This window comes from Chinchilla lanigera, unplaced genomic scaffold, assembly GCF_000276665.1.
Source record: "Chinchilla lanigera isolate Chin_1 unplaced genomic scaffold, ChiLan1.0 scaffold00085, whole genome shotgun sequence".
Lineage (NCBI taxonomy): Eukaryota > Metazoa > Chordata > Mammalia > Rodentia > Chinchillidae > Chinchilla > Chinchilla lanigera.
The window spans coordinates 1,789,449-1,816,288 of NW_004955486.1; the positions used below are offsets into that span (position 1 = coordinate 1,789,449).

General features: G+C 58.6%; 1 protein-coding gene across 1 annotated transcript in view; it reads right to left on the reverse strand.

The window, feature by feature from the left end:
- Nucleotides 1-1,082: 1,082 nt before the first annotated feature.
- The window catches only part of Tnfrsf1b (tumor necrosis factor receptor superfamily, member 1B), a 27,456-nt gene continuing 1,698 nt past the window's right edge, over nucleotides 1,083-26,840 (reverse strand). The window contains exons 2-10 of the mRNA XM_005403956.2: nucleotides 13,264-13,375; nucleotides 12,079-12,207; nucleotides 11,553-11,702; nucleotides 10,737-10,830; nucleotides 10,279-10,514; nucleotides 9,835-9,912; nucleotides 9,429-9,463; nucleotides 5,843-6,017; nucleotides 1,083-2,944 (exon numbers count right to left, since the gene is read on the reverse strand). Of these exons, the coding sequence (XP_005404013.1) occupies nucleotides 2,667-2,944; nucleotides 5,843-6,017; nucleotides 9,429-9,463; nucleotides 9,835-9,912; nucleotides 10,279-10,514; nucleotides 10,737-10,830; nucleotides 11,553-11,702; nucleotides 12,079-12,207; nucleotides 13,264-13,375 (1,287 nt within the window). The 3' untranslated portion in view covers nucleotides 1,083-2,666. The remainder of the gene's footprint in view (nucleotides 2,945-5,842; nucleotides 6,018-9,428; nucleotides 9,464-9,834; nucleotides 9,913-10,278; nucleotides 10,515-10,736; nucleotides 10,831-11,552; nucleotides 11,703-12,078; nucleotides 12,208-13,263; nucleotides 13,376-26,840) is intronic.

Consider the following 26,840-nt stretch of genomic DNA (forward strand, 5'->3'; position numbering starts at 1 on the left):
GGCAATTGTCCTGCCTCAGCCTACCAAGTGCTGGGCTTAGAGGTGTGCGCTACCATATCCAGCTTTTGGGTATGTTGTTTAACCTATGTGGGAAGCAGCTCCAGCATTAGCCTACCTAGGTCCTCTGCAATCAGATGGATAAAATGTTGTGCACGCCTCAAAAATAAGATTTAAAATTTTTTCTGTAAGTTTTTAAGTTTTTTTGTGATAGGGTATCACTATGTAGCAGGCTGGGCTTGAATTTTTTTTTTTTTTTTTTTTTTGTCTTTTTGAGACAGGGTCTCACTATGCAGTTCAGGTTGGCCTTGAACTCACTTTGTAGCCCAGGCTGGCCTCGAACTCTCAACGACCCTCCTGCCTCAGCCTCCTGAGTGCTGGAGTTATAGCCGTACCTGGCTGAATTTTTTTTTTTTTTTTTTGAGATAGGATCTCACTGTGTAGTTCAGGCCATCCTTGAACTCAGCCTCCCCACCGACTGCTGGGACAACAGGCACGTGCCACCATGCCCGGCAAAAATAAATTCTGCTTTTTACTAAATAAATTCTTAAAAAGCCAAAAATTATTTAGAAATTAACTTCTTGATATTAAAAAAAACTCCCTTAGTCCCTGACCTCCTCCCCACCCTCTGTTCCAGAAAACACCCCGCCCATCCCCCAGCAGCAGGTGAGGGGGTCCCCACCCCAACACCGCTCTGCTCAGAGCCCAGAGGTGAGGCGATCATCTGGGACGGCACCCTGGGTGTGGGCCCCGCTCACAGCGCAGTCTCCAGTGGCCAAAGCCCGCTCCTCTAGCTGAGGATGCAGCTGCTTCTGAGGGGCACAGTGCAGAGACCGCGCCCTGCCCAAGGCCAGGCTGGGAGCCCAGGAAGACGGAGTGCACCTGGACACCAGCTGCCACGTCCTGATCTGGAAGTTCTGTGTTAATGTTCACGGGCCCTAGGCAAGAGTGGCTGGCTGGGGAGACCTCTGCGGCCAGTCCCAGCTTGAGCCTTCCCTGACCATGACCCCATTTCCGGTCACACTCTGGTGACAGGCCAGCAGGACCTCGGAGAAACCCCAACCCAGACCCATCCGGAGCCTGGGTCAACGTGTAAAACAAACCAAATTTATTAATAACTAGGAATGCTGCCCACCAAATGGTGCAAACTCATCATCGGATCGGCAGGAGCAGGGGAACCGAGGGCCTTCCAATTCCGGGGCTCTCAGGACTGTCCACCAGGGGGCAGATGCGCTCCATCGCTGCCCAGGGCCCAGGCGAGCAGAGACCCAGCCAGGCTGGGCAGTCTGACACCTTGATGCCCGGGCAGAAAGCCCTTGTGGTCTCCGTGGTCACAGGAAGGCTCTCCTCCCCCACAGCAGTTCAGCTGCCAAGTTCAAGTCCAGTGGAATTCATTAACAAGGATCCAAGTACCTGAGGCTGAACAGGCCTTTCCGGGGGTCGCCAACCCCTTCTTTCTAGAATCTGGTCACGGCCGCCCACGTTCCTGCCTTGCCAGTGGGGAAGAACTGGCTTCAGCTGCTTCAGGGTGGCATCCACTCTGCAGACTCCACGACACACAAAAGACACAGACGCAGGCGCTTGGCTTCTCACATCCGCTGGGCATCATCACGGGCACAGTACCAAAACGGCTCTTCGGCTGCCCCGGGGCCAGGGTGCTGGGGGCGGGAGGTTCTGGGCAGGTCCAGGCTGAGGTAGGAGAAGGTGGCTGCAGAGGCCTGAGACCTCCCTGGTTCTGAAGTCCCCAGCGTGGCCTTGAGCCGTTCACCGTTCATGGGAGGGTGTGCGGGGAGGAGCAACGGGCATTTTGCAGAACATCAAAGGTGAAGGGCGCCAAGGGCACCGGAAGGGCTGCTTTTGTTGGATTTTTGCAGACAGGGTCTCAGGACCGCAGGTGTGCACCACCATGCCTTGGCTTTGTTGCCTTCTTGACCTGCATGGCGCTCACATTTTTGGGGGTGCTGGGGTTGCTCAGAGCACTGAGCATGCTGAGACGCGCTTTATCCCTGGGGCACCTGCGCCCCTCCGGGGCCTAGGTCTGACATCTTGGCTGTAGCATGGAGTAAAGACGCCTGCCTGGGCCCGCTGGGCATCAGATTTTCACAGCGGGTACCAAAGAACAAGCTGTAAGTGGTTTGGAGGTGGTACCTTCCAAAAGCCCTGAGCCAATCTGAGGGGCCCGTGTCCCCTACAGGGCCGCTACTCCCTCCTCCCCATGGAACCCTCTGACCAGTGGTCTCCCCTCCGCAGGGCCATCCTGCGGGCTCCGCATCCAGGCCGAAGTGCTGTCCTCTCCCCACGGGTGACACGCAGCGTCCCTCCTCCCAGCAAGCCTGGCAGAAGGGAAGGATGCTGGGGCCTCTGGAAAGCCAGAATCAGCTCAGAGTCCAGGGTTTAGAAGAAAAAAAAAAAGCCACTAGGGGCTTGGAAGTCAAATGTGCAGGTCCAGCTGGGGTCGGGTACAGGTACAACAAGGGCACGTCCCACAGGTTCATGCCAGCCACCAACCATGAAGGACTTGCACCATGCTAGCAGGGTTTTCCCGCCACTGTAGTAACCTGAGCCGGAAAGAGCCACAGAGGCCCGCGGGGCACAGGGGCCTGGGAGGAATGGAGCGGCCCTGCCGGGCTCAGCCCCCTTTGGCTGTGACATGACCCATACCAGCCCTGTTAAGTGAGCTTCATGCCCTGGTCGAGCTCGCCGAGGGGCAGGGACTTCTCCAGGCTCTGCAGCAGAGCCTCCGGGGTCTCCCGCGGGGACTGAAAGGGGCACTCCTCCTGGGAGAAGGGGACTTGCTCATCCTTTGGGCAGCCCGAGGGGCTGGCGTCTAGGTCCTCTGTCGAGGTGCCGGCTTGGGAGGGGCACTGCGAGCTATGCTCAGAGCTGCTGCAGACGTTCACGATGCAGGTGACATTGACCTGGGTCCCGTGGCCACCAGAGGGAGACTCTGCCGATCACAAAAAGGGAGGACATCAGTCCAAGGGTCCTGGAACACAGGGTGTCCCCGTGGTCTGCCTGGGGCCCAAGACGCAGATTAAGGTGTGTGGGAAAAGCTGGCATCGCCCCCCCACAGCCTGCGGCCCTGGAGCCTCCATCCCCAGGCACCTGTCTTCTGTCCCCCAGCTGCTCCAAGATCCCACTGCTGATCTCCCAGACACACGCACCGCTGGGCCACTACTGGAGCCCTTCAGGACTCGGGGCCTTGCACCTGCTACTCCTGCAGCAGGAAATCTCCTTATATGCACAGGTCTCTCCTTCCTGTCCCTCAGGCCTCACTCAAAGGCCACTTCCTCCAAGAAGACTCCCTGGCCTCCCTCTCCAGACACATTTGTACCTTCCTGTCCCAACCATCATTGCTTTAGTCCCTCATCCAAGCCCGCTAGACACTGAGCCCAGAGGGCAGGGACTTTTTGACTGTTCCTTGCTATGGGTAAGAAGCAGCCCATGAATGCCAGGCATGGTGACACACATCTGTCATCCCAGCACTGTAGGAGGCTGAGGCAGGAGGATCGCCACAAGTTCAAGGCCAGCCTGGACTACATAGTAAGTTCAAGCCCAGCCTGTACTACACAGCAAGACCCTCTCTCAAAAAAATCAAAAAACAAAACAAAACCAACAAACAAACCAAGAAACCCCACAGATATATTTTGTCCTTGGTGGCGGTGGTATGCTTTATTGGGTTTTTGTTTTGTTTTGTTTTTTGTACTGATGATTGAACCAGGGCCTTCACACTGAAGCCAACCCCTTTCATTTATTTGAGACAGGATCTCCAAGTCATTAAGTTGCTCAGGCTGAGCTGGAGCGCGCAATCCTCCTGCCTCAGCCTCCCAGAGTGGTGGGATTACTGGTGTGTACCACCAGGCCCAGGCAGTGTTTTTAAGTGAATCTGAGGTGGGGTTAGAAAGAGTCTGGGTGTGTGGCCTCCCTTGGGAGCCAGGCACCTGGGACTTGGCCACAGCAGGCCGTGCACCTGAAGCAGCTGGCAAGAATGACTTCAGGGCAGGGTGGCCCAGCTGGCTGGGGATGAATGTCAGGGCCTTCGAGAGCCTCGGCCCCTCCAGGACGGACAGCTGCAGCCACTGCAGTGTGAGCGCAGGGCCAGCACGGGGCAGCGGCTCTTCCCACTCCTGCCCCGCCCATCCTCCGACTTCCTGCAGGAACCCAGGGGCGGGGGGACCACCATGGCACCACCACCTGCCCTGCTCAGAGCCACCACACACAGGCCCAGGAGAGGCAGGGCTGAAATCGTGGGGCCGGAAAGAAATTTCCACCCCAAATGTCACCAAGAGTCACCACGGCCTTTGCGCCTCATGATGAGACACTGTGGGGGCGGCTGGGGCACAGGTCTGGGGCTCAGAGGCACCCGAAGCGGAGAAAGGCGCTGGGGAGGGCAGCCACGCACGGAGGCCAGGGAACGGCTCAGAACTGGAGATGGAGCAGAGCCGACAGGGACGGGGGACAGGTGGACAGGGGCCAGTTTTCCGGGACTGGTGCTGTGGCCATGAGTTCAAGGCCAGCCTGAACTACACGGCCCTGACATCGGCCTGTTGGGGGCAGCGGCTGTGCTGGGAAACACAGGGCGCTCGCATCAGCGTGAGCGGGGAGTCAGGTGGCCGTGGGGTGTCACGAGGACCGGCAAGAGGCCCGGCAGGCCAGGGACAGCACGGGTGGCAGCTGCCAGTCTCCTTGGGGAAGCGGCCCAGAGGGACAGTGATCGCCAGGAAGGTGCCCAGCCCTGCCAAGCAGGTGCCACGCTCATCTCTGGACGAGGAAACTGAGCCCCAGTGGGATTAAAAAGGCTGCTCAGGTTCTCCAAGGCCCAGAGCAGCTGGACAGGGGCCTGGGGGTGAGCAACCTCACGGCCACTCCCTGTGGTGCCGCTGGCTGGGCCTGCAGACCACAGGCAAGGAGAGGCACAGGCAAGAGGACTTCACCTCCCTGCTGTAAACAAGACCAAGGAAACCCCAGGGACTCGGGGACAACCGAGATGCTGACCCAGGTGACACGTGTCACAGATCTGGCCCGGGCAAACGCACTACCACGTGCTTTTGTTTGTATGGTTTGAGACAGGGTCTTGCTACGTAGTTCAGGCCAGCCTTGAACTCACTATGCAGCCCAGGCTGGCCTCAGACTCATAGGAGCTTGGGGAGCCCCGAGGAGCAGCCGGTGCAGCTGGGGGTGACAGCATGGACAACGTCAGGGAAATTCTCCCATCCCAAGGCGAAAGGCAGGTGGCGGCAGGGGAGTCCGGCAAAAAGAAGGGTGCTCAGGACCAGCACAGGGAAGATGGGGGAGCCTGGTGGGGTCAGGGACTGAAAGCTGCTCCTTGTGGTTCTCCTGACAGCGGGGCAGGGACTCGCTGGGCACAGACCAAGCAGACCACCAGAGGCAAGGCCCAGAAGGAAGGGGGCAGGACACAAGCCAGGTGAGACACACAAATGGCCCCCAGCCTCCAACGGTTTGAGTTGAAATGATTCAACTTCCCACGGATGCAAAACTGACACGCATTCAGTAGAAACTGTAGTTAGAATTTCAAATTTGGGGCCAGGCATGGTGGTGCAAGCCTGTAATTCCAGCGCTCAGGAGGCTGAGGCAGGAGGGTCACCTGAAATACATAGCGGGACTCTTATCTCAAAAAACAACAGTAAAAAAGGCCCCAGCAACAATCACGAAAAGAGTTTCAAATTTTCCACAGTGACATAGGTAGGCAGGAAGCTCCAGTGTCCTGTAGGCCTGATGTGCTAAGTGCAGTTTCCACTGAGACATCTTCAACAGGATGGGGTTCTTGGGGCGTAATCTCATCCATACAAAGGAGGACCAGCCCAGGTGCGCTCCTGCCTCTTACCTGAGATCCTGGAGCTGGCCCGGGTCTCCCCACCCGCCTCGGCCTTCTCTGTGCCCGGAGCAGCGGCGCTGGCCGCGCTCTCCAGGGAGCTGCTGCTGGAGCTGGGCGCCGTAGTGAGCAGCAGCTGCTGCTCCACGCCGGTCACACCGCGGATCCTATCCACAGGCACGTGAGGCTGCAGGAGGAGGAAGAGACGTCAGCGCCCCCAGACAGAGCGCCCCCTGCTGCCCACCTGCATGCACGCTTCACAGATGACGCCACACCTCCGCCCACGCCTGCGCACTCTTCCCCACACAGCGCTTTCAGGAGGTGTGATTGGCTGCGCTCCCTGCCGTCAGCAACTTGCCGCTCTGCTCAGCATGCACCGGTGGGACGGGACGGGGCCGTGCGGCCTTGCTCACCACATAGTTTTAAGGGTGGGGCAGGGTTTTCATCCTGCTTGTGCACAAGGACAGGGAAGGAAAGCCACTTTCTAAGGTCACCCGTTAGCACGGGGAGAGGCAGCCCAGCCTAGCAGCCAAGGCATGGAACCCAGATCGAGCCCACGCAAGGCACATCAGGGCTCTGCCGCACCCTGGAGGGGTGACCTTGAGCCAGTTACTTCACCCCACTGTGCCTCTCGGCTCCCAGCAGAGAGGGAGAATAAGGACTTGCAGGAAAGTGCTAAGAACAGTGACTGCTGCACTTGAGCCCTGCCCGAAAGTCTTGGGTTTTGTTTTTGTTTGGTTTTTTTGATTTTTTGTTTTTGAGGCAGGGTCTCGCTGTGTGATTCCGGCTGGCCTTGAACTCACTCCATAGCCCAGGATGGCCTCAAACTCACAGCAACCCTCCTGCCTCAGCCTGGGGAGTTTGTTAATTCAGAAGTGGGCAAAGTACTGCCCGGGGGCCACGTGCAGCCGGCTTCTTATTTTTGTGCACCTTGTTCAAGTGGCTCAAAAATGTGTTAAAGAATAAGACCGCCCGCCATGCGACGATGAGGCGGGCAAGCCGGGGTGTCCGTGAAGGGTCCCACAGGACACAGCCTCCAGGCGTAAGTGGCTAAGCTGCTGGCATGGAGACTGTGCTGTCCGTAAGCCTAACACTCTCACTGTCCGGCCTTGGCAGAAAAGGTCGCTGACCCTGTGGTCAGCCAGCCAGTAGCACCGCAGCCCCCTTCATTCGGCCTTCAGCGGCACTGCCTCAGCCTCCCTCCCAAGCGCCCACCCGGCTGCTCTGACTTCTCTAGTGTCTTTTTCCCGCAGAGCGATGTTAGCTGGCGTCTGAGCTCCACCCAGTGCCCGCTCTGCTCTAGTCCCTCCAGACACTGCTCCACGGACTCTCCCACCTGTGTCACCCTGGCTGTGCAGGTGTGGAAACTGAGGCACAGAGCGGCTAAGCGACTTGTCCAAGGTCACAGGTAGAAAACAGTGGAGCTGAGCCCATAATGCCTTTTCCGGGTGTCTGGGGTTTCCGCTCTGGACACTCAAGACAAGACCCCTGGTTTCTGGACACCTCGGCTGGGCCGCCCAGAAATGCCACCGCAGGGCTGTTCATTGTCTGTCCACATGGACGGGACAGGCGTGGAGCCTTGGGGCTCTGGGTGATTGCTGGGCCCCGGACAAAAAGCAGACGGCAGAGGTCTCTGCTGGAAGCCCCTGGGCTGCGCGGGATAGGGTGAGAATGCAGAAGCGTGAACATCAGGCAGGACGGGCCTGGCGTGGGAGGGACAGGCGAGAGGGCCAGCACGTGGGCAGGGTGGGCTGGACGGTCACAGGCACGGTGCTGCCAGCCTCCACCCCGGCCAAGGCTAAGACCCTGGGTCCATCCACAATTCCAGATGTGGTCTGAGCAGAGGCAGGCGCACAGCTGTCTGGCCTTGAGGCTGCTCCTCTCCGGCCAGTAGCCGCAGCCCCCAGCTCTAACCCCACCCACCCGTGGCTTCAAGATGCCTGTGCCTGCCCCTGACCTGGGCTGCTTCCCCACCCCCAGCCCTGCCCTGAGCTGGGAGGCCAAGGCCAGGGATCCAAATGTCACTCCCTACCACCTCCAGAGAAGGGGCTTTTCTGCCCGGGCCGCACCCCTCAGCTGGTGGTTAGAACCACCAGGCAGAAGAGAAACCCCGAAGGTCACAGCCCACCTCCCTGTTCCAAAGCCGAACGCTGCAAAGTTCAGGAACAGCTGCCGCCCCGTGGGGGAGGACAAGGAGACACCTTGCGAACTCAGCTGCCCCCTCAGCTCACGGCCAAGCCCACTGTGCAGGGCAGAGAGGCTGGCGGAGCCGCTGGCTGGCTCCTGTGGGTGTCCGTCTGTCTGTCTCTGACTGAGCGTGTGTCTGCAGGCTGCGGGCATGGGAAGCGCGCACATAAGCGTGTCCACGTGTGGAGGCCATGTGCCTGAGACAGGCACAGTGTAGCTATGCTAGGGCAGTGACAGAGACAGCCCTGGGTTTGTGTCCTAGCTTATATTCATCAGCTGGGCACCTTGGGAAAAGTTGCTTAACTTCTCCGGGCCAAGTGACCTGGACTGTAAAACTGGAGCAAGGAGCATATTCCTGTGTGTCACAGGCTGTGAAAATAAATAACGCTCAGCACCCAGCGAGTGTCTGCACCGGTGACTAACGCGTCTGCCCGCGAGTGTGTGGGGGTGTGCTTTTCCTAAACAGAAGGAAGCCACTGACCCCGAGCCCGGGGAGAGGGCTGGCAGTGAGTTGCTACTCGCTCTGCAGCGCTGGGGCATTCCCCGCTGGGCCCCAGCAGGGACCGGTGCCAGCTGCTGCCTGAAGGGGCACAGAGTGGGCACAGACCAAGCAAGGGGTGGGCAGAGGTAGGAGGACACATGGGGGCGCTGGTGCTCCCTGCCCACAGGGACGGGTGAGGATTGGGGGAAGAGCCTGGCTCAGAAGCTGCCAGGAGAGGTGGCCCTGGCCCACACTCACACAAGGAGCGAGGCCCTGGGACTGGCAGGTGGGCATGACAGGCAGCCACAGAAATGCACTGACACTGTCTCGACGGGTGCCCCACCCCTAGAGAGCCGGCTCCCTGCCCACGTGGCCTCTGCGCGGCTTCAGCACGCAGCGGCTGGGGCCCCCTCTCTGTGGACACAAACTCCGTGGCAGAAAAGGAAGCAGGGGCACCTGGACCACACCCCGGACACTTCAGTGCCCAGACTGCGGGGACACACGTGGTCGGGAAAGAAGAGGTGGCACTGGGCCGCAGGAGAACTTAGAGGGGAACTTAGAAGGGCCAGCTGTCACTGCCATGAAGCCGGAAAAGGGGAAGAGTGGGGTAGCGAGAAACCGTCTCATCCTCACTAAACACTGCAGGGCGGGGCAAAGAGCACGGGCTGGGAGTCCAGAGACACTGCTCTGGATGGGCAGCGCCTCTACCGGCAAAATCAGGAGAGGGAACCCAGGGATATGATTTCTGTTTCTTTTTTTCCAATGATACCGATTTCAAAAGCCCTGTGTCAACCCTAGGCCCTGGGCCACCCAGGGCTCCTGCGCCTCCCGACCCTGGACAGACCACAGAACTCGTGGTTTCTGGGGTGACAACTCAGCCAGCAGGGAGAGGACCCAGGAGACGCCGGGAGCCGGCAGAGGGACACTCACCACCTTGGCTTCTCGCTGTAGGCAGATGGGCTTCTCTGCAAGGACAAGGGGACACATCAGACAGTGTGACCGCACCAGTCCACTCCCCTGGGCCACCCACGCCACCCAGCAGCCCCGCCTAGCTCTCCCTAGGGCGCCCCCTCTCCTGCACATCCCCCCCCCATGGAGACCCTGCACCCAGAGCTCCAGATTCTCAGGCTTCCAGAACAACCCCTAGGACAACCTGAGGGCCCCTTGTCTTCTGGTAAGCGAGCAGAGATGCCTCCGCCCCAGGATCTAAGCTCCAATGGAACCCGACTACCGTCTCCGGGTCTATCTGAGCCTAAGGTAGTGCGCGCTGCTAGACTCCTGGAGGCACCTGGAAACGCTCCCTGGACTGTGCATGAAAAACAGAATGCAATCTTACTTTTCCTCTGGCTCAGGATGACACAGTTCACCAGTCCAATGACCAGCAGCCCCAGGGCCGTCAGACCCACGATCAGTCCTAGGAAGAAAGGAGGCGCTCACAAACCAGTGTGCAGGTGCTGGGGACCCCGGGTAGCTGCGGTTGTTGCCTGGGAGGAGCGAGTCTGACCACATGTGTCAGCGGGCCACACACACATGGCACAGTCCCAACCCCAGAAGGGACACGGGTGAGACCCTGGACCCAGCCCACTGCCCTGTCCACGGATTCATTCAGGGGAACCTGTCTTTCCCGACATGGGGACTCTCAGGGACAGGAGCAGGTCTTGGGCGGAGACCCAGCTCACTGGCACCAGCATCCCAGGGTAGAGCAGAGGGTCTGGCACACAGCGGGCTGTCAGTAAGACAGAGAGGAAGAAGAGGGAGGAAGGGGCCTGCTGTGACCTACCGACTGGAAGGGACAGGCCGTTCTTGCTCTTTCCAGTCGGGGGCTCGAGGCCCTCAGGGAGCAGGAGGGCCGTGCTTGGAACTGTGCCAGGCGCTGGAGTGGGCCCCCCAGGCTGGGCTCTCGGGGACACAGACCGGGGTGTGCGAGCTGGGCCCGGGGCTGCTCCCAGGGTGGGGGCCATAGACTTGCACACTGCATCCGTTGTCACATTCCCAGGGACGGCCACCGAGCTACAGCTGCAGGAGAAGGAGGAAGGCAGGGGACAGGAAGTGAGGGTGTGTGCCACGCCTTCTCTGCACGCCCCTGCCATCCCTGATGCCTCCGCCACGCGCCCCACCGCACCCCAGGACCCGGCCCTGAGCACCCAATCCTCCGGCACGGCACGGTGGCTCTGCCTCAGACCCCAGACACACAGGCACCACACGCCGCCCCTCTTTCAGAGCCACTCAGCCACTCACTTGCGGTGGGGCCTGCAGACTTCCGTGGACGAGGAGGTGCTGGAGAACGTGCCTGGGGTGCAGGGGGCACAGCGCACGTCTGAGGTCGCAGTTCCTGGAAGGGCACAGCGGGGGCCAGGTCAGGGCTCAAACCTCACGAAAGGGGGTCTTGTCTTAGAACCCCAGGGGCGGCCTAGAGACCCTCACACTCCCGTTTGCACCTCCTTCACACCCGCGCACACAGCTGGTCTCCCGGGCGTCTAGATTCTCCTTCCTGCAACAGCTTTTTTTTTTTTTTTTTCAGTACAGATTAAGCCCAGGGCCTTTGCACTGACCTACACTCCCAGACCTTTTGATTTCTTATGTTGAGACAGGATCTCACTAAGTTGCTAAGCTGCCCAGGCTAGGCTTGAACTTGGGGTTCTCCTACATCAGCCTCCCAGAGGGCTGGGGTTGATTATAGATGGCACCACTGAGCCCAGCTATCGAAGCATCTTCTGATGGTCCCGTTGCTGAGGGCTTATTTGATTCGCTTTTGGGGGGGGTCTTTTTTGGGGGGGTCTTTTTTTGGGGGGTCTTGCTATGCAGTTCAGTCTGGACTTGAACTCACTTTGTACCCCAGGCTGGTCTTGAACTCCCAGCCATCCTCCTGCCTCAGCCTCCCGAGTGCTGGGATTACAGGCGTGTGCCACCATGCCCGGCTTGATTCGCTTTTGGCCCCTGAGGCCCTAGTATCCAGAAGGAGCCTAACAAGGAGTGCAGGAGAGCGGTGCACCTGGCCACCCTGACAACGCCACTGGCTGGGCAGAGGAGTCAACATCCACAGGGTCCCTGTACCTGGCCTGGCCACGCCGTAGCCCGGAGGACACCTGCGCAGAAGTATGCACTGCCGGCAGCTGTCCGGATTCCCCAGCATGCAGAAACGGCCAGGCTTGCAGGCACAAACGCGGTTCCGCTGCGGGGTGCACGCCTGAGTTTCCACCTGGTCTGGAGGAGAGGAGGGCAACCAGGGTCAGGCCTGCCTGGCCACGCCCACTTCAACACCCCCGTCTGACCACGCCCACTTCAACACCCTCTGTATGGCCACGCCCACTCTGGCCTTCCCACTGCCTAGCCACGCCCATCCCACCCTCCTGGCCTGCCCTGCAAGACACCGCAGCAAGACACGGCATAGGCCAGCCTTCAACGGGCACCGTTCTCCCGCAGCTGCCCCGAGCCCAAGCCGAGAATTCAGGCAGCATTGGGGAAAGGTCCCGAAGGCAAATGCCACATTTGAACTGGAAGAAACTGCACCCGGGCCGCCGCAGGTCGGGTGCAATGCGCCCAGGGCAGACGCTGGGCCGCCCTCTCCAGGTCCACTTACCAGAGCTGCAGGGCGAGCCGCAGCTAAAGCACGTGGAGACCCAGTTCCAGACCTGGGTGTACGTGCTGTCCTCGCAAGGGGCACACACGGTGTCAGAGGTCTTGGTGCAGACGGTTTTCAAATGCTGGCCTAAGAAAGCAAGCAAGTCTCAGCAGGGTGGGGCTTCTTCCGGGACACAGGGCTCATCCCCTGCTCCTCCGAGTCCCACTCGAACTGCCTCATCGATTCATCTCACATCTGGCAGGAACCAGCCATGACTCCATCTCTGCACCCCTTTGACTCATAAAATATCTTCCCCTCTGCTATCTCCAGATGTCTGAAATTCCACCACTGGAAACCTGTTATCAGTCAATCACACTCTAGTAAGAACTGGTTTGCTAGCTCCTAGAAATAAAAACTGGAGGAGGGGGAAGGAGACAGCAAGAGCACAGTTCCACTATCAAGGATGAGGGCATGGGGTTCCTGAAGGCCCAGAGGGAGGCACAGCAGACAACAGGAAGGTGCCAAGGCAAACCCTGAAGGAGTCTGCCCCTCTCAGTACTATTCCTACCTATTCCCCCCTGCCAATTTTACTGCTGTGCTTATCTCATGGATTTTGATTTTGAGACAGCGTCTCCCTAAGTTGCTAAGTTGCCCAGGCTGGGCTCAAACTTGGGATCCTCCTGCCTCAGCCTCCAAGAGTGCTGGGATTAATAGCATAGAATATGCAGTTAACAGAAGCAAGGTCCCTTTGCCTGGGGTTTCTTAAAATGGGTTTAGGAAAGACACATCCTACAGCTCAATCAAATGGCTCCAAGCTTCCAGGGGCTTCCAGACTCTAACCCCCTCCCCATAGCTGCCACTCACCCTGCCTCCCTCCCCTCCTGCAGGGCTCGGCCAGTGTCACCCCCTCAGGGACACCTTCCCCGACCCCGTAATACAGCAGGGCCCTTTGCTCTGTCTCAACCATCCCCTGGTCATGTTCCCTTCCCCAAGCTTCCTGAGAGCCAGGAGTGTACCTCTATTTATTTATTTGTCTGTGGGCTGAGCTCACGAGCAGATGCTACATGGGCAAGAGAAAGCTCAGCTGAGGTCTAAAGAACACCTTGAAGTTAACCAGGAAAGGGAGCTGGGACTGCAGCAGGCAGAGGCATGGATGTGCAAAGACCCAGGGGCAACACCCCCCCACGCCTGGCCGCCCCTCACCAGGCTGACACATGCTGCAGCACATCCCAGCGGTCTTCTCGTAGTAGTCCCTCGGCCTGCATTCTGGCGCGTGGGGGCTCCCGGGCTCTGGTGCATAGGGCACAAACACAGACTGGAAAGAGAAAAGGCAGCTGTCAGCCCCCGAGACACTGTCACCCTGGCCCTGTCCTGCACCAGCTCGGCCCTCTGCCTGCTGGGGCTCCTCCTCCTCTGGCCTCTCTTGGAACATGGATATGACCTCTTCTAGCAATGTCACTGTCCCCAAATGCAGCCCTTGCTTGTCCTTCCACCCTCGTGGGTGTGTCTGCACAGACATCTCCACACGCACCCCTACGCGCAGGCCTGGCCATCACTGGATGCAGCCGGGACAGGGCTGGCTCCGGAAGTGAACATCAGCCGGAACCAAGGGCACGGACGTCCTGGCGCACTATGGCACACAGGCGTTGCAGTTCCAAGGGCCTCAGGCTGCTCGCTGGACGCAGCTCCCGTCCCCGGCCTGCTCCCCGTGGCCGCTGTGTTTGGGGACACAGGCTGTCCAGCTGAGAGGCCGCCTGCCCCGCTTCCTGGAAGCCCTCCCAGGACTTGACGGCCCGGAAACCCCAGCTCAGGCTCTGCTTCCGGAGCCGGGACCGAGCAGGAGCGTCTGCCGCTCCCAGTCCAAGTCGCTCTGCACCATGGCCCTGTGCAGAAGAGCACCGAGGCGGGAGGAGGGCAGGGCACTACCCCCAGGTCCCAGGGCCAGGGACACAGGGGGATTTGAACCCAGATCCTGTCTGAGCTCATGGTTCGTGCTCTGGGTTACGCCACCCTGGGCCTCCGCGAAGAGAAAAGCAGCAAGTGAAAAGAAAGAGGAAGGAGAAAAGAGAAATGGGGCACAGGGCTGGACACTGACAAACACAGAGTGCCTCCCTCGGACACGAGTGACCGTCCAGAAGTGCAGGGCAGCAGCGGCAGTCGCCACTGTGTCTGTCCCTGAGTCCCGGTCTTCCCTCCAGAAGGCGGGACCCTCCGGCCACCAGCTGCTGCGAGACTGCGCATGCTCAGAGCGCTCGCTGGGATCGCGTGGGCAGGCAAACACAGGCGTGTGCCTGTTTACACAAGCAACGGAGGAGGTGTGCACACACTTCCCCAGAGTCCCTTGCAGCCCCGCAGACAGAGGGCACCCCGAAGTGACCAGGAGGGCCCTTCTAGGTCAGAGTTGAGGGCTGGCTCGTGCCTCATGGTACCACCAACTGCAATCGCGTGGCGGCAGCTCAATTAACCTTTACTGAGTGAACCGTCAGACCTCTCCCCAGATAAGCTTGTTGAGTCATAGGCCTAGTTTCAATTCCTCATTCCACTACTTAGCAGCTGTGCAGACCCAGGCAAAGGCCTTAACTTCTCCCGACTTCACTTCCAATACAAGGGAATAAGATGATCACTCCAAATCCCCACCCCCTCCCTTTTTCTAAAAAAAATTTTTAAACAGAGACTCCTTATATAATTCAAGCTAGTCTTGAAGTATGGAGCCGTGTTGGCCTCGAACTCGTTGAGATCCTCCTGCCTCAGCTTCCTGAGTGCTAGGATTACAGTTATGTACCACTACACCCAGCTCATCCAAATATTTAACAACCGTAACACAGGGACTCACCAGTCACCTTGGACAAGCCAGGTAGGACAGATGCCAACCATAGTAGTTACTGCCCATCCCGTGCAGACCTGGCCAAGCTCCCCCCGTCTGAGCGGGGAGGTGGCTGCCTTTGTTTTCCCCGCCCTAGTACAGCCTGGGGTTGTGACTGCCTGGAGCCGTGTGGCCCCTGCCACAAGTGACAAGCAGGCCTGTAACCCAGCTGTCTTCCCCGCTGGGCCCGGCTGTGTGCAGCTTGGTGCCGACAGCTGGAAGCCATCAGGACAGTGACCTACAGGGCTGGCTTTCAGGCTACGTACTCTCAGTGGCTGCTCTCATCCCAGGTCCCCCAACTGTCTCCTGCTTCCTCTGACAAAATCCCACGCATCCCCTAAGGGCCCTTCTCAGCCGGCAGCCGCCCATGGTAGGCTCCCTGCTTGTGCCCCACCCTGAGTGAGTCACCCAGAATCCTGACCTCCTCCTCCTCCTGGCTCCTGGCAGACACGGCTGCCCGCCGAGCCCGCTGGCTGGGGCTACTGCGCCCAGGAGCCTGGCATGGATGGGTGCTCGATAGCTGCTCATCAAAACAGAGACGTCACTTCCCAGGGCAGGAGTCTGACCCCAGCACGAGGGCCAGCAAGCCTAAACCTGAAAGTACCCAGCACCAGGCCGGCCTCTGAGGCCCACCCCACTCCAGACAATCCGCGGTGGTGAGGCTGGAAGAAATGCAGGAGGCTGGGTTAGAGGAGTGGGCGCTGCAGCACCTAAGTCTGAGTCACTGGGATCCTTCCAGACTGTCACTCACACATGCCTGGAGGCACACGCATGCACACACACGAAGAAACACACCCACACACGTATGAAGTATGAGCAAAATACATGGTGGACATCTACATTAAAATTTCTGTTACAGTAAGACACGCTGCCATGAATCCCCATGGAACACACTGACCCCGTCGTGCTGGCCTCTTTCTGAAGTAGCCGCGGAAGTCCTTTTTCAGGTTCTTAAGAGGTGTCATCACAACTATAGTAACTGCTGCTGCTGCAGGCAAAAGTGTGATGGGTGTCCTCGTCCACCCTGTTCGCCAGAACTGGTGTGCTGAGACTTCGAACTCTTCCCCAAGGTCAAAACGACCGAGAAAGGTAACACTTGAATCAACTCAGGACACTGAGGCAGGCACAACAGCAAAACTAAAAACACTCATGAAAGCCAGATGCAGTGCACACCTGTAGTCCCAGCAACTGGGAAGCCGAGGCAGGAAGATTGCCACGGGTTCAAGGTTAACCTGGGCTGCATAGTGAGTTCAAGGGCAGACCCCGTTTCAAAAAACTAAAAAGGAAAAAAATACACTCACAGAAGAGGAGAACTTCCAGAACTTGAGAAAGTGGCAAGAATGATGGGATAAGTGTGTTCGAATTAGGAAGATTTTTGAGGGGGATGAATGTCTTTTTTACTGTAACAATTTTTCCCTTTTCTATGAGTACATGTTTGTGATACACAGTAGGTATACTCATCATGGGGAACTGGTACAGGTACATGTCACATCTAATCCTTTTTACTTCCCCCTCCGGTCTCCTCCACCCCCAGGTGGCCTGCCTGTGGCCCTTCGATCACACCTCACACCTGCACGCATGCGCACTCACCCGCATACTTCCTCCCAGGGTGACGCTGGATAGCAGGGGACGCCCAGATCTAGCACCCCTACCAGGGCTTCTCACAGCAGTCAGGGCCTCACTGCCTGTGCCCAAGACACCCCGGGGCTGTCACGGGTGCTGACCGCCACCTCCTGTGCAGAAGGCCCTCTCGGGGACCCAGAAGCTGAGCCTCTTAAAAGGGAAAGGAAAAGAGCAGGGAAGTCTTCCCAGCGAAGACAGAGAGGCTCCGTGGCTGAACCCCATCGGGTCTGATTACCTGGCTATGGGGACAGAGCAAGGGGACCTGGAAGGGCTGGGAAGGGGCACACGGACGGGACCAAGGGGAGCCCTAACCAGGGAAATCACACCTTCCGCCACCCCTCTACATATATCATTCAGCTAAATGCTACCTGCTGCGGGAGCCTGACTGTCCCCCACAACACCCCCAAACTAGCCTTCCTAGAGCAGCTGCGCCTGCCCCTAAAACCCCCACCCCACGAAGGAGTTGCAGTAGCCAGCCAGGTCTCAGGGGAGCCCAGAAGCCTGGGCAGTGATAACTAGGGGAGCCCCTCACTCCTGCTCTGGCTGGGGGAGGATTTCCCATCAGGGCCCAAACCGCCTGATGGGAGTGAGCCCTGCCTGGGCCAAGTCCAGGCTCCCTCGTTGCCAGGGATCAGGGCTCCCAGGGATCAGGGCTCCCGGCCGCCAAGGGCAGGCAGCTGGACCCCTCGCCCGAGCCTCCTCCCTCCCACTTCTCGTCTAAAGCGACACTGTGATTAGTGCACTGCACTTCCTCCTGCTGCGTGTGACCCTGGCCAAGCCCAAAGCTGGCAAAGGTGTCAGCCTCCCCCAGCAACCTCCAGGCCTGTTTGTCCTCTTAGATAGAAAAAAAAAAAAAAACCAGAGCCCTGTCACTGCCAAACAATGAGGAACAGAAAGCCCCTGAGCAGAATGGGACAAAAGGTCACTCCCCTGCTCCCCAGAGCAGGGCCTGGACCCAAACCACAGCCTGGGAGCCAGGCCTCCAGGCCACACCACAGGGGCAGCACAAGCTGGGCACCCCAGAGGTCTTCAGAATGTGAGACCATCCCTAAGAAGTGCAGGGCCCGGGAGGCCTCCAGCTCCTTAGGTTGGGGTGGGGATGAGCACCCCATCCACCCCATGGGGGCCTGCGTTCTAAAATGAGGAAATGGACTGACTGAGTCAGCATGTTTATCAGCCTAGGTCCTTCAAAATATAGGGCCCTGGGTGACAATCTGGAAATCACTGAGAGTTAAACACCCAATTAACAGGTAACTGCATGACCCAGTAGGGAGAAAACTGGAGAAGATGGATGGATGGATGGATGGATGGATGGATGGATGGATGGATGGATGGATGGACAAACGGACGGATGGACAGGTAGGCAGATAAATGCTAGATAGGTAGACACAGGCAGGTAGATGACAGATAGATGAATGGATGGAAGTAGACAGATGGATGATGACAGATAATAGCAAAGCAGCAAGAAAACTGTCCTTGAATCTGACATCCAACCAGTGAGTTGGTTCCCACCATGCCCATTTCATGCATGTGAATATGGAGGTGGAGACAAAGCTACCTCCCCAGTGTCCTAGTGGCCGAGGCCATCCTGGGGCATGGAGCCGGGGATTTCTGTGGGCCTCCTGGAGGACGGCCTTGGGCTGGTGCAAAGGGATTTCACTCTGAGGAACACCGGCAGTAATGCGACCCCGGAACAAGGAGTCTGGGTAGGTGGGTGTCTAAAGCCCAGAGGCCGGGGTCTGTGAGCGGCAGCTAAAGGATGAGGTGGCCTCAGGTCCAGGCAAGACTGTGAGCCCCATCTGCCAAGCATGGTGGCGCACACCTGTAATCCCAGCACTCGGGAGGCTGTGGCAGGAGATACGCCACAACTTTGAGGCCAACCTGGGCTGTACAGTGAGTTCAAGGACACCCTGAACTACATAACGAAACCCTCTTATTCCTCCCCTCAAAAAGAAACAAAGTGAACTCCGGGGGCCGGCTGAGGGCAAAGCTCTAGCATGACCAGACTTCCTTGCTATAGCTGAGCTCACCTGGGAAGTCAGATGCCACCTGTCCTCCTCTGCACCCTCTCTTCCTGTCCCCTCCCTCTCACGCCCTAGAAGACAAAAAGCGCAGCTGGTGGACAGGGCTGGGTGGGAGGGACGCTGGCCATCAGTCAGCACAGGGCCGGGCCAGGCGGCCATACAGGTCTCTGTGATTCCAGAATCAGTGTCAGCTCTCGGGGGCTGGGCACCCCAGGGCTGGCCAATTTGCCCCTTGTCCTATTTACAGACCAAATGCCTTCAAGAGGCCCAAAGTGGGGCTCTTGGTCCCTTCTCCCATTTATAAATAGACAGTGAGGGAGGAAGGGCTGAGAGCAGGCCTGGGGAAGAAGGAAGTGCCACAGATGGTGTCATGTGACAGCCCCCGTACCCTGGCTCCTCTGCCACCATCCTGCGGGAGCTGCACGGCTTTCTCATTTCCCAGCACTCCCCTTGGATCCTTGGGGGATACCTGCCCAGGGGAGCCTCAGCCTCTGCTGGGGCTCCCCTGAGCAGAGATCCCACAGCGGAGCTCAGGAAGGGACAAGAGGGGAAGAAATGACAGACAGAAGCTTCAGGCCTTGGGGACAAAGAGTAACCCTTTGAATCTACCCCTTAACAAGAGCTAGGAGGGTCAGCTAAGACTATTCAGAGCAAGAAAAGCACCTACTATGTGTAGGCGCCTCTGTGGGCACATATATCTTTACTCGTTTTTTTCCTTGCACCAAGGCCCCGAGATCAGTGCAAGCCCATTTTACAGATGCAGAAATGGAGGTTTTAGAGATTTGAAGCAATATCTGAAGCCATGCAGCCAGCGCTTGGAGATCGGAGCTATCACGGCTACCACGGCCCCGCTGCCCTCTGGTGACATCATGCACTGGGATCCTGCCCACTCCCTTGTTTTGCAGACAAGAGCCCGTCCAGGGGCTGACTCTGGAGAACACAGCTCAGGGGCAGGCAGGTGGGGACTCTCCCAGGCAAAAGGGTGAGCAGGGTCCCAGGGCAGAGGTGCGACTGGGAAGACAGGCCCAGGCAGCTGCCAGGGACCCGAGAACCCTCACACAGGTGGAAATCATCCTCTGCAATCGCGAGGCAGCAGGGGTGTTTGGGTGTGGACCCTGGGCACTTGCCAGAGCCCCACAGACTGAGGCGGCAGCCACATCAAGACAGGCCCGTCACGGTGACACAGAGCACAGACAGGGAGGCCCGGCTGCCGTCACGGAGACACACGGCACCCGCGTCAGGAAGGACCGACCACATCACAGGCAGTGGCCCGGGGGTGGAATGTGTCACCCCCAGCTGCCTGCCTGTCATGCTGCTTTAGAAGTAAGCTGGGGGCAGACAGGAACCGGGGCTGGGATCCGGTTCCTGGAGACAGGCCTTCTTCTACATAGGTGCCCGGGTACGGAGATGCCTAGGTGTGGTCTCTGCCTCCTCGCTACGTGCATTCTAATGCCAGCGGATGCCCCAAGCCGCCCCCATACCACCTCCCATGAGGCCTGTCCGTGTGGCTCACCCCGGTCTCCACACCTTCCCAGCACCTGGGCTTCTCTTGTCAGCTCGTCTCCTCCTTCCCAGCCACAAGTCCCTTTGCAGATGGATGGAGCTAAGTCACCTTCCTACACCCAGGCCTCGTCCTTCCCCTCAGCATCCATCTGCTCCCACCGCCGAGGCCAGAGCTGCATGCCCAGCCCGCCAGGGCCCTGCCAGCATCTGCCATTCTGTCCTCGGGCCACCTGTAACCATCTCCGACACCCCTGCTCCACGCCCTGGCTCCGGCTGCAGCCTCGGCCCAAGGGTCCTGCAGGGTGATTCCTCAGCCCCTCTCAGAGTCCCCTCTGCTATCATCTCACGAAAACCTCCAGCGACACCAGTCCCACGCAGGACCCATGACCACCCAGGGCTCTCCCCATTTTGCCCAGGCCAGGCATTTTGGGGGTTATTTCTCTCCCCTCCTTTTATCTCCCCTCAAGGGATACACCTCTCCCTGACACCCTACTGTGAGCTGTGAGCCAGATGCCTGGTTTTAACCCCAGCTTGGCCACTCTCCAATTTCCGTTTTGTTATCCAGGCAGAGAAGCAACGCCACGACTCACTTAAGGGCTCAGCTCTGTGCCTGGCCGGGAGGAAGAGCTCAGTGTCACTCTCTGTCACTGTCATTACTCACAGCCCCGTGGCCAGCCGCACGTAGCAGCGGCAGCAGCAGTGCCGCTGAACAGAAGTAGAAGTCCGAATTTCCAAACAGCTGAAATGAGCCGGGCTCATGGGAGACGTGGGCAGGAAGTAGACTTATGAAGAGCGGGCGGTGCTCCGGGGGCAGACCGAGTGCCCATGGTCACCTCCACCGCCATCGCGTCTGGCTGGTGGCTGAAGCTCGGCGTCCTGGAGCCTGTGGGTGGCGCTTGGCTCCGACCACAGGAGCGGCGTGACCCTGAGCTCGAAGCTTCCCCTCCACCTCCACCGCTATCACCTCTTCTGTACCGTGGGGCAATCGCGGTCACCTGTCCCCGGCTGGCTGCGAAGCGTTCGGTGCATGGGGCCTCCGCAGGAAACTCCCACCCCTCAGCCTCTGGTCCTGGCCTGCTCCCTACCGAAGTCTTGACGGGGAGCACAGAGGCGAGCTCTGTGGTCCCACATACAGCTGAGGGGCAGGCTGGCAGAAAAACTATCCCCCACTGCACAACTGACACCCACAACAGATTTTATGAGACAAGATCTCTCAATGTAGCCCAGACTGGCCTCGAACATACTGCCATCCTCCTGCTTCAGCCTCCCGAGTGCTAGGATTACAGGCGTGCACCACCACACGGGGCGGATGTTTAGGTTTTCGGAGACCAGATCTCACCAGGTAGTTCAGGTTGGCCTTGAACTCACTAGGTAGCCCAGGTGGGCCTCAAACTTATGGCAATCCTCCTGCCTCAGCTTCCCAAGTGCTGGCAGCAGACCTTTGCCACCAGGCCCTGCAACTGCTATAATTTTTTGATACAGATATTCCTTGTTTAACAGACCTTTTTACTGATGTTCAGACTTATAACCAGTCTTTTTCTTTGTACAGTTCTGTACATCTTGTTTAAAAAGTCTCAATGTCTTTTTTTGGTACAGTACACCTTGTTTACACAGTAGTGTAATTTTTGCTTATTGTAGTATACAGTACAATACTGCAGGTTCATGTTCTGTTACATATTACAGAACTGTGCTGGGCATGGTGATGCACACGTGTAATCCCGGCACTCGGGAAGCTGAGGCAGGAGGGTCACTGCAAGTTCGAGGTCAGCCTGGGCTATACTGTGAGTTCAAGGCCTACTTGAACTACTTAATGAGACCTTGTCTCAAAAAGGAAAAAGTTACAGAAATAAAACCAAAGTCATCAAGTTGGCATCTCCTTTGACCATTTCTTTGTTCTGAATATTGTCATGTACATACTGCAAAAAGTTCTTTTAGCGACCAACTCCTTTAACGACCTGGTCATAGGAAGGAACTCAGCAGTAAACAAGGGACATCCGCATAATTGGACGATTGCTTCCATAAGCTGGTCCACACCTAAGCCCCACAAGCCGTTGCTGCCCCAGCATGCATTTCCCCAGGCACAGGGCCCAGCTCTTCTGCCCTCCAGGCCTCCCTCTCCCCCATGCCCCTCCTGGAACCGCTCATGCCAATCTGCCCGCCCCTGGCACCCGCTGGGGGCAGAGAAGCCTCCCTGTGTGGGTGCTGCAGGAGGAGGACGCAAGGGGGGAATTGCAAAGGTGACAAGAGAAGACGAGGGCAGTGACCAAAGGACCAAGCCGCGGCTGGAGGCAAGTGGAGCCAGGGAACGGGAGGGTGACCCCTGGGGAGAAGGGGCTCTGCCCCTGGCTGCAGCGGGAGGCTCCAGGGGGCTGGGAGGAGCAAGGCGTGGGAGCCAAGCATGAGCCCCGCTGCCCAGGGTCGCCGAGAGCCTGGGCCTCCGTGAGCTGCAGACAGACGGAGGCCGGGGTATGGGTCAGCGGGTGGGAGGCCAGGCAGGGACACCAAGGTGTGGGCAGGAGCCCTGCTAACCGAGATGGAGTGCTGGACCCTTCCCCGGAGGGTCACTGTCAACTTCAAAACTGGGCCGAACCTGGGCCTTCCGAGGCCCTTGGCCTCATTCCCGGGTCACCGGACGGACCTCACCGGACGGACCTCAGACCCAGCCACCGCCTCCAGGCCCCTTCCCGCTCTGCTCTCACCCTCAGGCCCACTCAGTTTCCTGAAACGTCTGTCAGCAGCCCACCTGCTTGCGGCCACGCTCAGACAGTGACCCATGTGGCCACTTGTCTGGAAGGCAAAGGAACCACAAAAGCCCCTGGGGATTTCTGCCCCGGCTCTGGTCACCCAGGGTCCCTGCTGCTAACAAGGACAGAGCAGCGCTTACAGGCCCCTTGCGGGCCCACTGCTCCTGGTGGGAGCCTCCTGGGGCCCCTGGTGCCACTGTGCTGGCGGCTTCCCCCCGCAGAACACGCCCACGGCTGTCTGTGCAACAGGTCAGCTGGGGCTGCAGAGTGGCCTGGCAGCCTCCCTCCGGGACAGACACGGCTCGCTGTGGACAGGTGGGCCAGCCAGCTGGCTTTATTCAGGGAATAGCACCAAAAGACCGGCGACCGCGAATCTCCAGAGATGACAATCCCAACCTCGCCTCCTGCGCCAAGAAGATACGGGGGGAGGCTCAGAGGCAGGGTGGCTCATCACAGTCCCCGGAACAGCAGGCAACAGCCAAGCCAGAGCTGCAGGCCGGGGACTCCCCCGGCTACCGCTCCACCAGAGCCCCCGGCAGAAGGAAGTTCACGCCACATAAAGGACACTTCCTCCTCCTCAGCTCACAGCCGAGCACCCCAAACCACAGTGGCGTCACCCCTACCTATGACATCACAGTGCAAAGCGGTGGAAAAAGACCATGAGCCCCAGGAAGCCGAAAGCTCTGGGCTGAGGAGGCGGAACTCGGAGCCTGGACGCAGGGGCACGTGCCCGTTACGGGCGACAGAGGGCTTCTTCAAGGAAAACGCCCTCCCTGCCAGGGCTTCCCTGAACCTGCGGGTTCCCAGACAGCGGCCCCACCATGGATGCTGACCACAGATTTGTGAGAGGTGCTAACCAAGCACCCTGGGGCAGAGAGGCAGGGAAGAGACGCCCCAGCCCCACCCGAGGCCTCTGCACTGTGGCTTCACGAAAGCCAACAGGCACCCCGAATCGTGGATGTCACCAGGGCCCAAGTCAAAGAAATCATTTCAGCCAAAGCAAGCAACACTGCAGTGAACAAGAAGACAGGCCAGAGCAGAGACAACAGCGGGGAGTTCGGGGCTCTCCTTCCTTGAAACTTTTAACCCCACACCTGGGGCCTTTGTCAGACACACCCAAAGCTGACATTTTTGTGATCTTTGGGGTCAGCGCTGGAACCAGTGCTGGGATTAATAGAGAGGGGTGCTTAGGCCCAGAGAGGTTACGTCTGAAGGAGGTCACACAGCACGCCAGGTGGAAGCTCTCCTAACACTCAGGGCCCCTCCCTGACAGCAGAAGTTCAGAAGAGCTGTCACAGGGCTCCTTGGGGGTCCCAAGGAAACAGAACCTCCCACATCACAGATGAGAGCTGGAGGAGCTTTAGAGAACCCACCTGTGCCCATCTCTCAGGTGAGCAAGCTGAGGCCTCATGCATCCCCTCTGTCCTTTCTCAGTTGGGCCCTCCTCGCCTTCAGGTGATAAGCAGCTGTGAGGTGAGGGTTGTTTCTATCCATAGATGGGTATGCAGAGGCTCCTGGCAGGGAAAGGCTTGCCAAGGGCACACGGAAAAAGTCTTGGAGTTGAAGCTTGTCTGACTCTGAGGCCCAGGCCTGCCCAGGTCATCAGTACCATCCCCTGCACAGAAGAGTGTTGGGAGCTACCATATCTTCACTCAGTTCCTGGTCAGCCTGCAGCACCTCTCCCTTGCAATCCCTCACCTCCCTCCCTACCCTCTGCTGTGCCAGTCACTGCCCACTGTGGCCCAGATACTGCCAAGGTGGGGGACATGGGCATGCGAGCTCTCTAGGATGAGGACCCCTGGCCTAGAAGGACATTGTAAGAGAGGGGGACAACCAGGTGTGGTGGTGCATACCTGTAATCCCAGCACTCAGGAGGCTGAGGCAGGAGGATCGTTACGAGTTCAAGTCCAGCCTGATCTACAAAGTGAGCTCAAGGCCAGCCTGAACTGCATAGTGAGACCCTGTCTCAGAAAGACCAAGAAAAAAAGGAGGGCGGGGAACAAAGCAGAACCAGGCCTGCCAGCTGCCTTGTCAAACTCTCCCGTGTCATCTGTCATGCAGGGTCACAATAAAGGTCAGATGACTCATCCATGACAGTATCAAAAGGTTTTGAATCCCTATCCTAGGCCGGTGGTTCTCAGCCGGGGGCTCTTCCCCTCTCCTCCATTCAGGAGGGGGACATTTAGAACATCTGGAGACACTTTTGGCTGTGACAACCAAAGTGGAAACCACTGGCATCCAGTGTGTAGAAGCCAGGACACTGCCAAGCACCCTGCAACGCATGGAACGGCCCACAGCACTGAAGTACCTGCCCCGGATGCCAACTGTGCAGACTGGACCCCTACTCCAGGTCTGCTAGCTGTGTGCCAGTCCCTGCCCTCACTGTGGCTACGCGCTGGTGGGAAGACGCAGTCACAGCCAGGGAACTACGCCAGGCCGGGAGTGTTGGGTGGGAGACAAAGCAGGTCAGGGTAGTAAGTGCACCCGGCAGGGAGCTCTTAGAGGCCAGCGGGTCCATTCAAGCAGGAGGAAATGGGGAAGTGAGACCAGAGATGTCAGTGGCACAGCACTCAAGCCACAAGAAAAAAAGCAAGTGTACAAAGGCCCTGAGGCTGGTGCTGTGTACGTGGGTGTGCAATCTGTCTGCGGGACAGAAAAGCGGCCAGCACGGCGTAAGAGTGAGGGCTGAGGTGACGCGCAGAGTAGCACTGAATGTAACACACACAGTGCTAGTGTGAAGCCGGCCCTCTCCCCACACAGCCCCCTCTGAGAAGCACTGGATGGAAAGGGCCAGAAGGAGTCACCCGGTAGCCCCGGGAAGGAGCAGTGGTTCGGGGAAGATGGTCAGGGCGACTGTGACACAAGAATGCCAGACCAGCTCCCTCTCCACATCAACAGATGAGAACACAGAGGCTCCCTAGCTAGGGGCTAAAGGTCTGCAGTGCCCGTGACTTCCTGGCAGTGCAGCTCTGAGAGGACGGGAGCTGGTCCACAGAGCTGGTCCACAGAGCTGGTCCCCAAGCTGCAAGCAGGGGAAGGAGGGTGAGCGAACAGCACGGAATGTGGGTGCTGGCGCCACAGACCCCCACCTCAGCCAGCACACAGATGCCCCTGAGGATGCCAGGCAGGGGACAAAGGGTCACAGATAGGGGAGAAGAAGAGAAGAGGCCCCAGGGCCAGCAGGTAGCCCAGCTCACCTGAGGCACCCTGACGGCCAGCCATGGAGTCCCTAGGCTCTTCCCTAACCTGACAAGGAGGCGCACAGACTTGGGGGCTGCGGGGAGATGCGCAAGGCCCTAAGGGTAGACATCCCCTCTCACTGCTGCCACCCGAGGGCACCCAGCGCTCACCCATCCTGCCAGCTCCCTGACCAGTTTAGAAATGAATCAATGAATGACTAAATGAATGGATGGCGCATTCCGCACCAGCTGGCAAACACGGCTGTCAAAGGGACCGAGTGGGGAGAGCACGGTGAATCTGCACCCCCAGCCCGTGGCCAGCTCAGGCGTCCTTGGGGCGCTCTCTGCAACCCCAGCTGAGTTACGGCCAAGCTTGCTATGCGGGAGGGACCCATGGGACAGCAGTGGGGACGCAGGCCCAGGAGGGTCTGGCGGAGAGTTTCAGGAACCCAGCCAACCTGCACTGAAATGGTCAGGGGGACCTGCATGTCCCTGCAAGCGCTGCGATCTCAGGAAATGCCATGGCCTCTCCGACCTGTTTGCACATCACTCAACGGGAACTGCTCCACCCACCTTTTAGGAGCTACTGGAAGGGAGGTTTCAGTGTGATTCTGTGGCAAAATACCTAGCACAGCGCTGACACGTAAGTAGCCGAAAAGCAGGAGGAATCCGTGGTCCCCGCCCGCGAGGACCCCTCCCTGCACTGAGGTGACTAAAATACAACCAGATTAAAAAGCAGATCAAACCCAAGCGGGAGAACGGGGACAGGTTTCCCTGGAGTGGGTGGTATTTGCAAAAGGCCTGGGAGGACAGAGTTGAGGTGGACTGCGGAGAGGGGACAGCA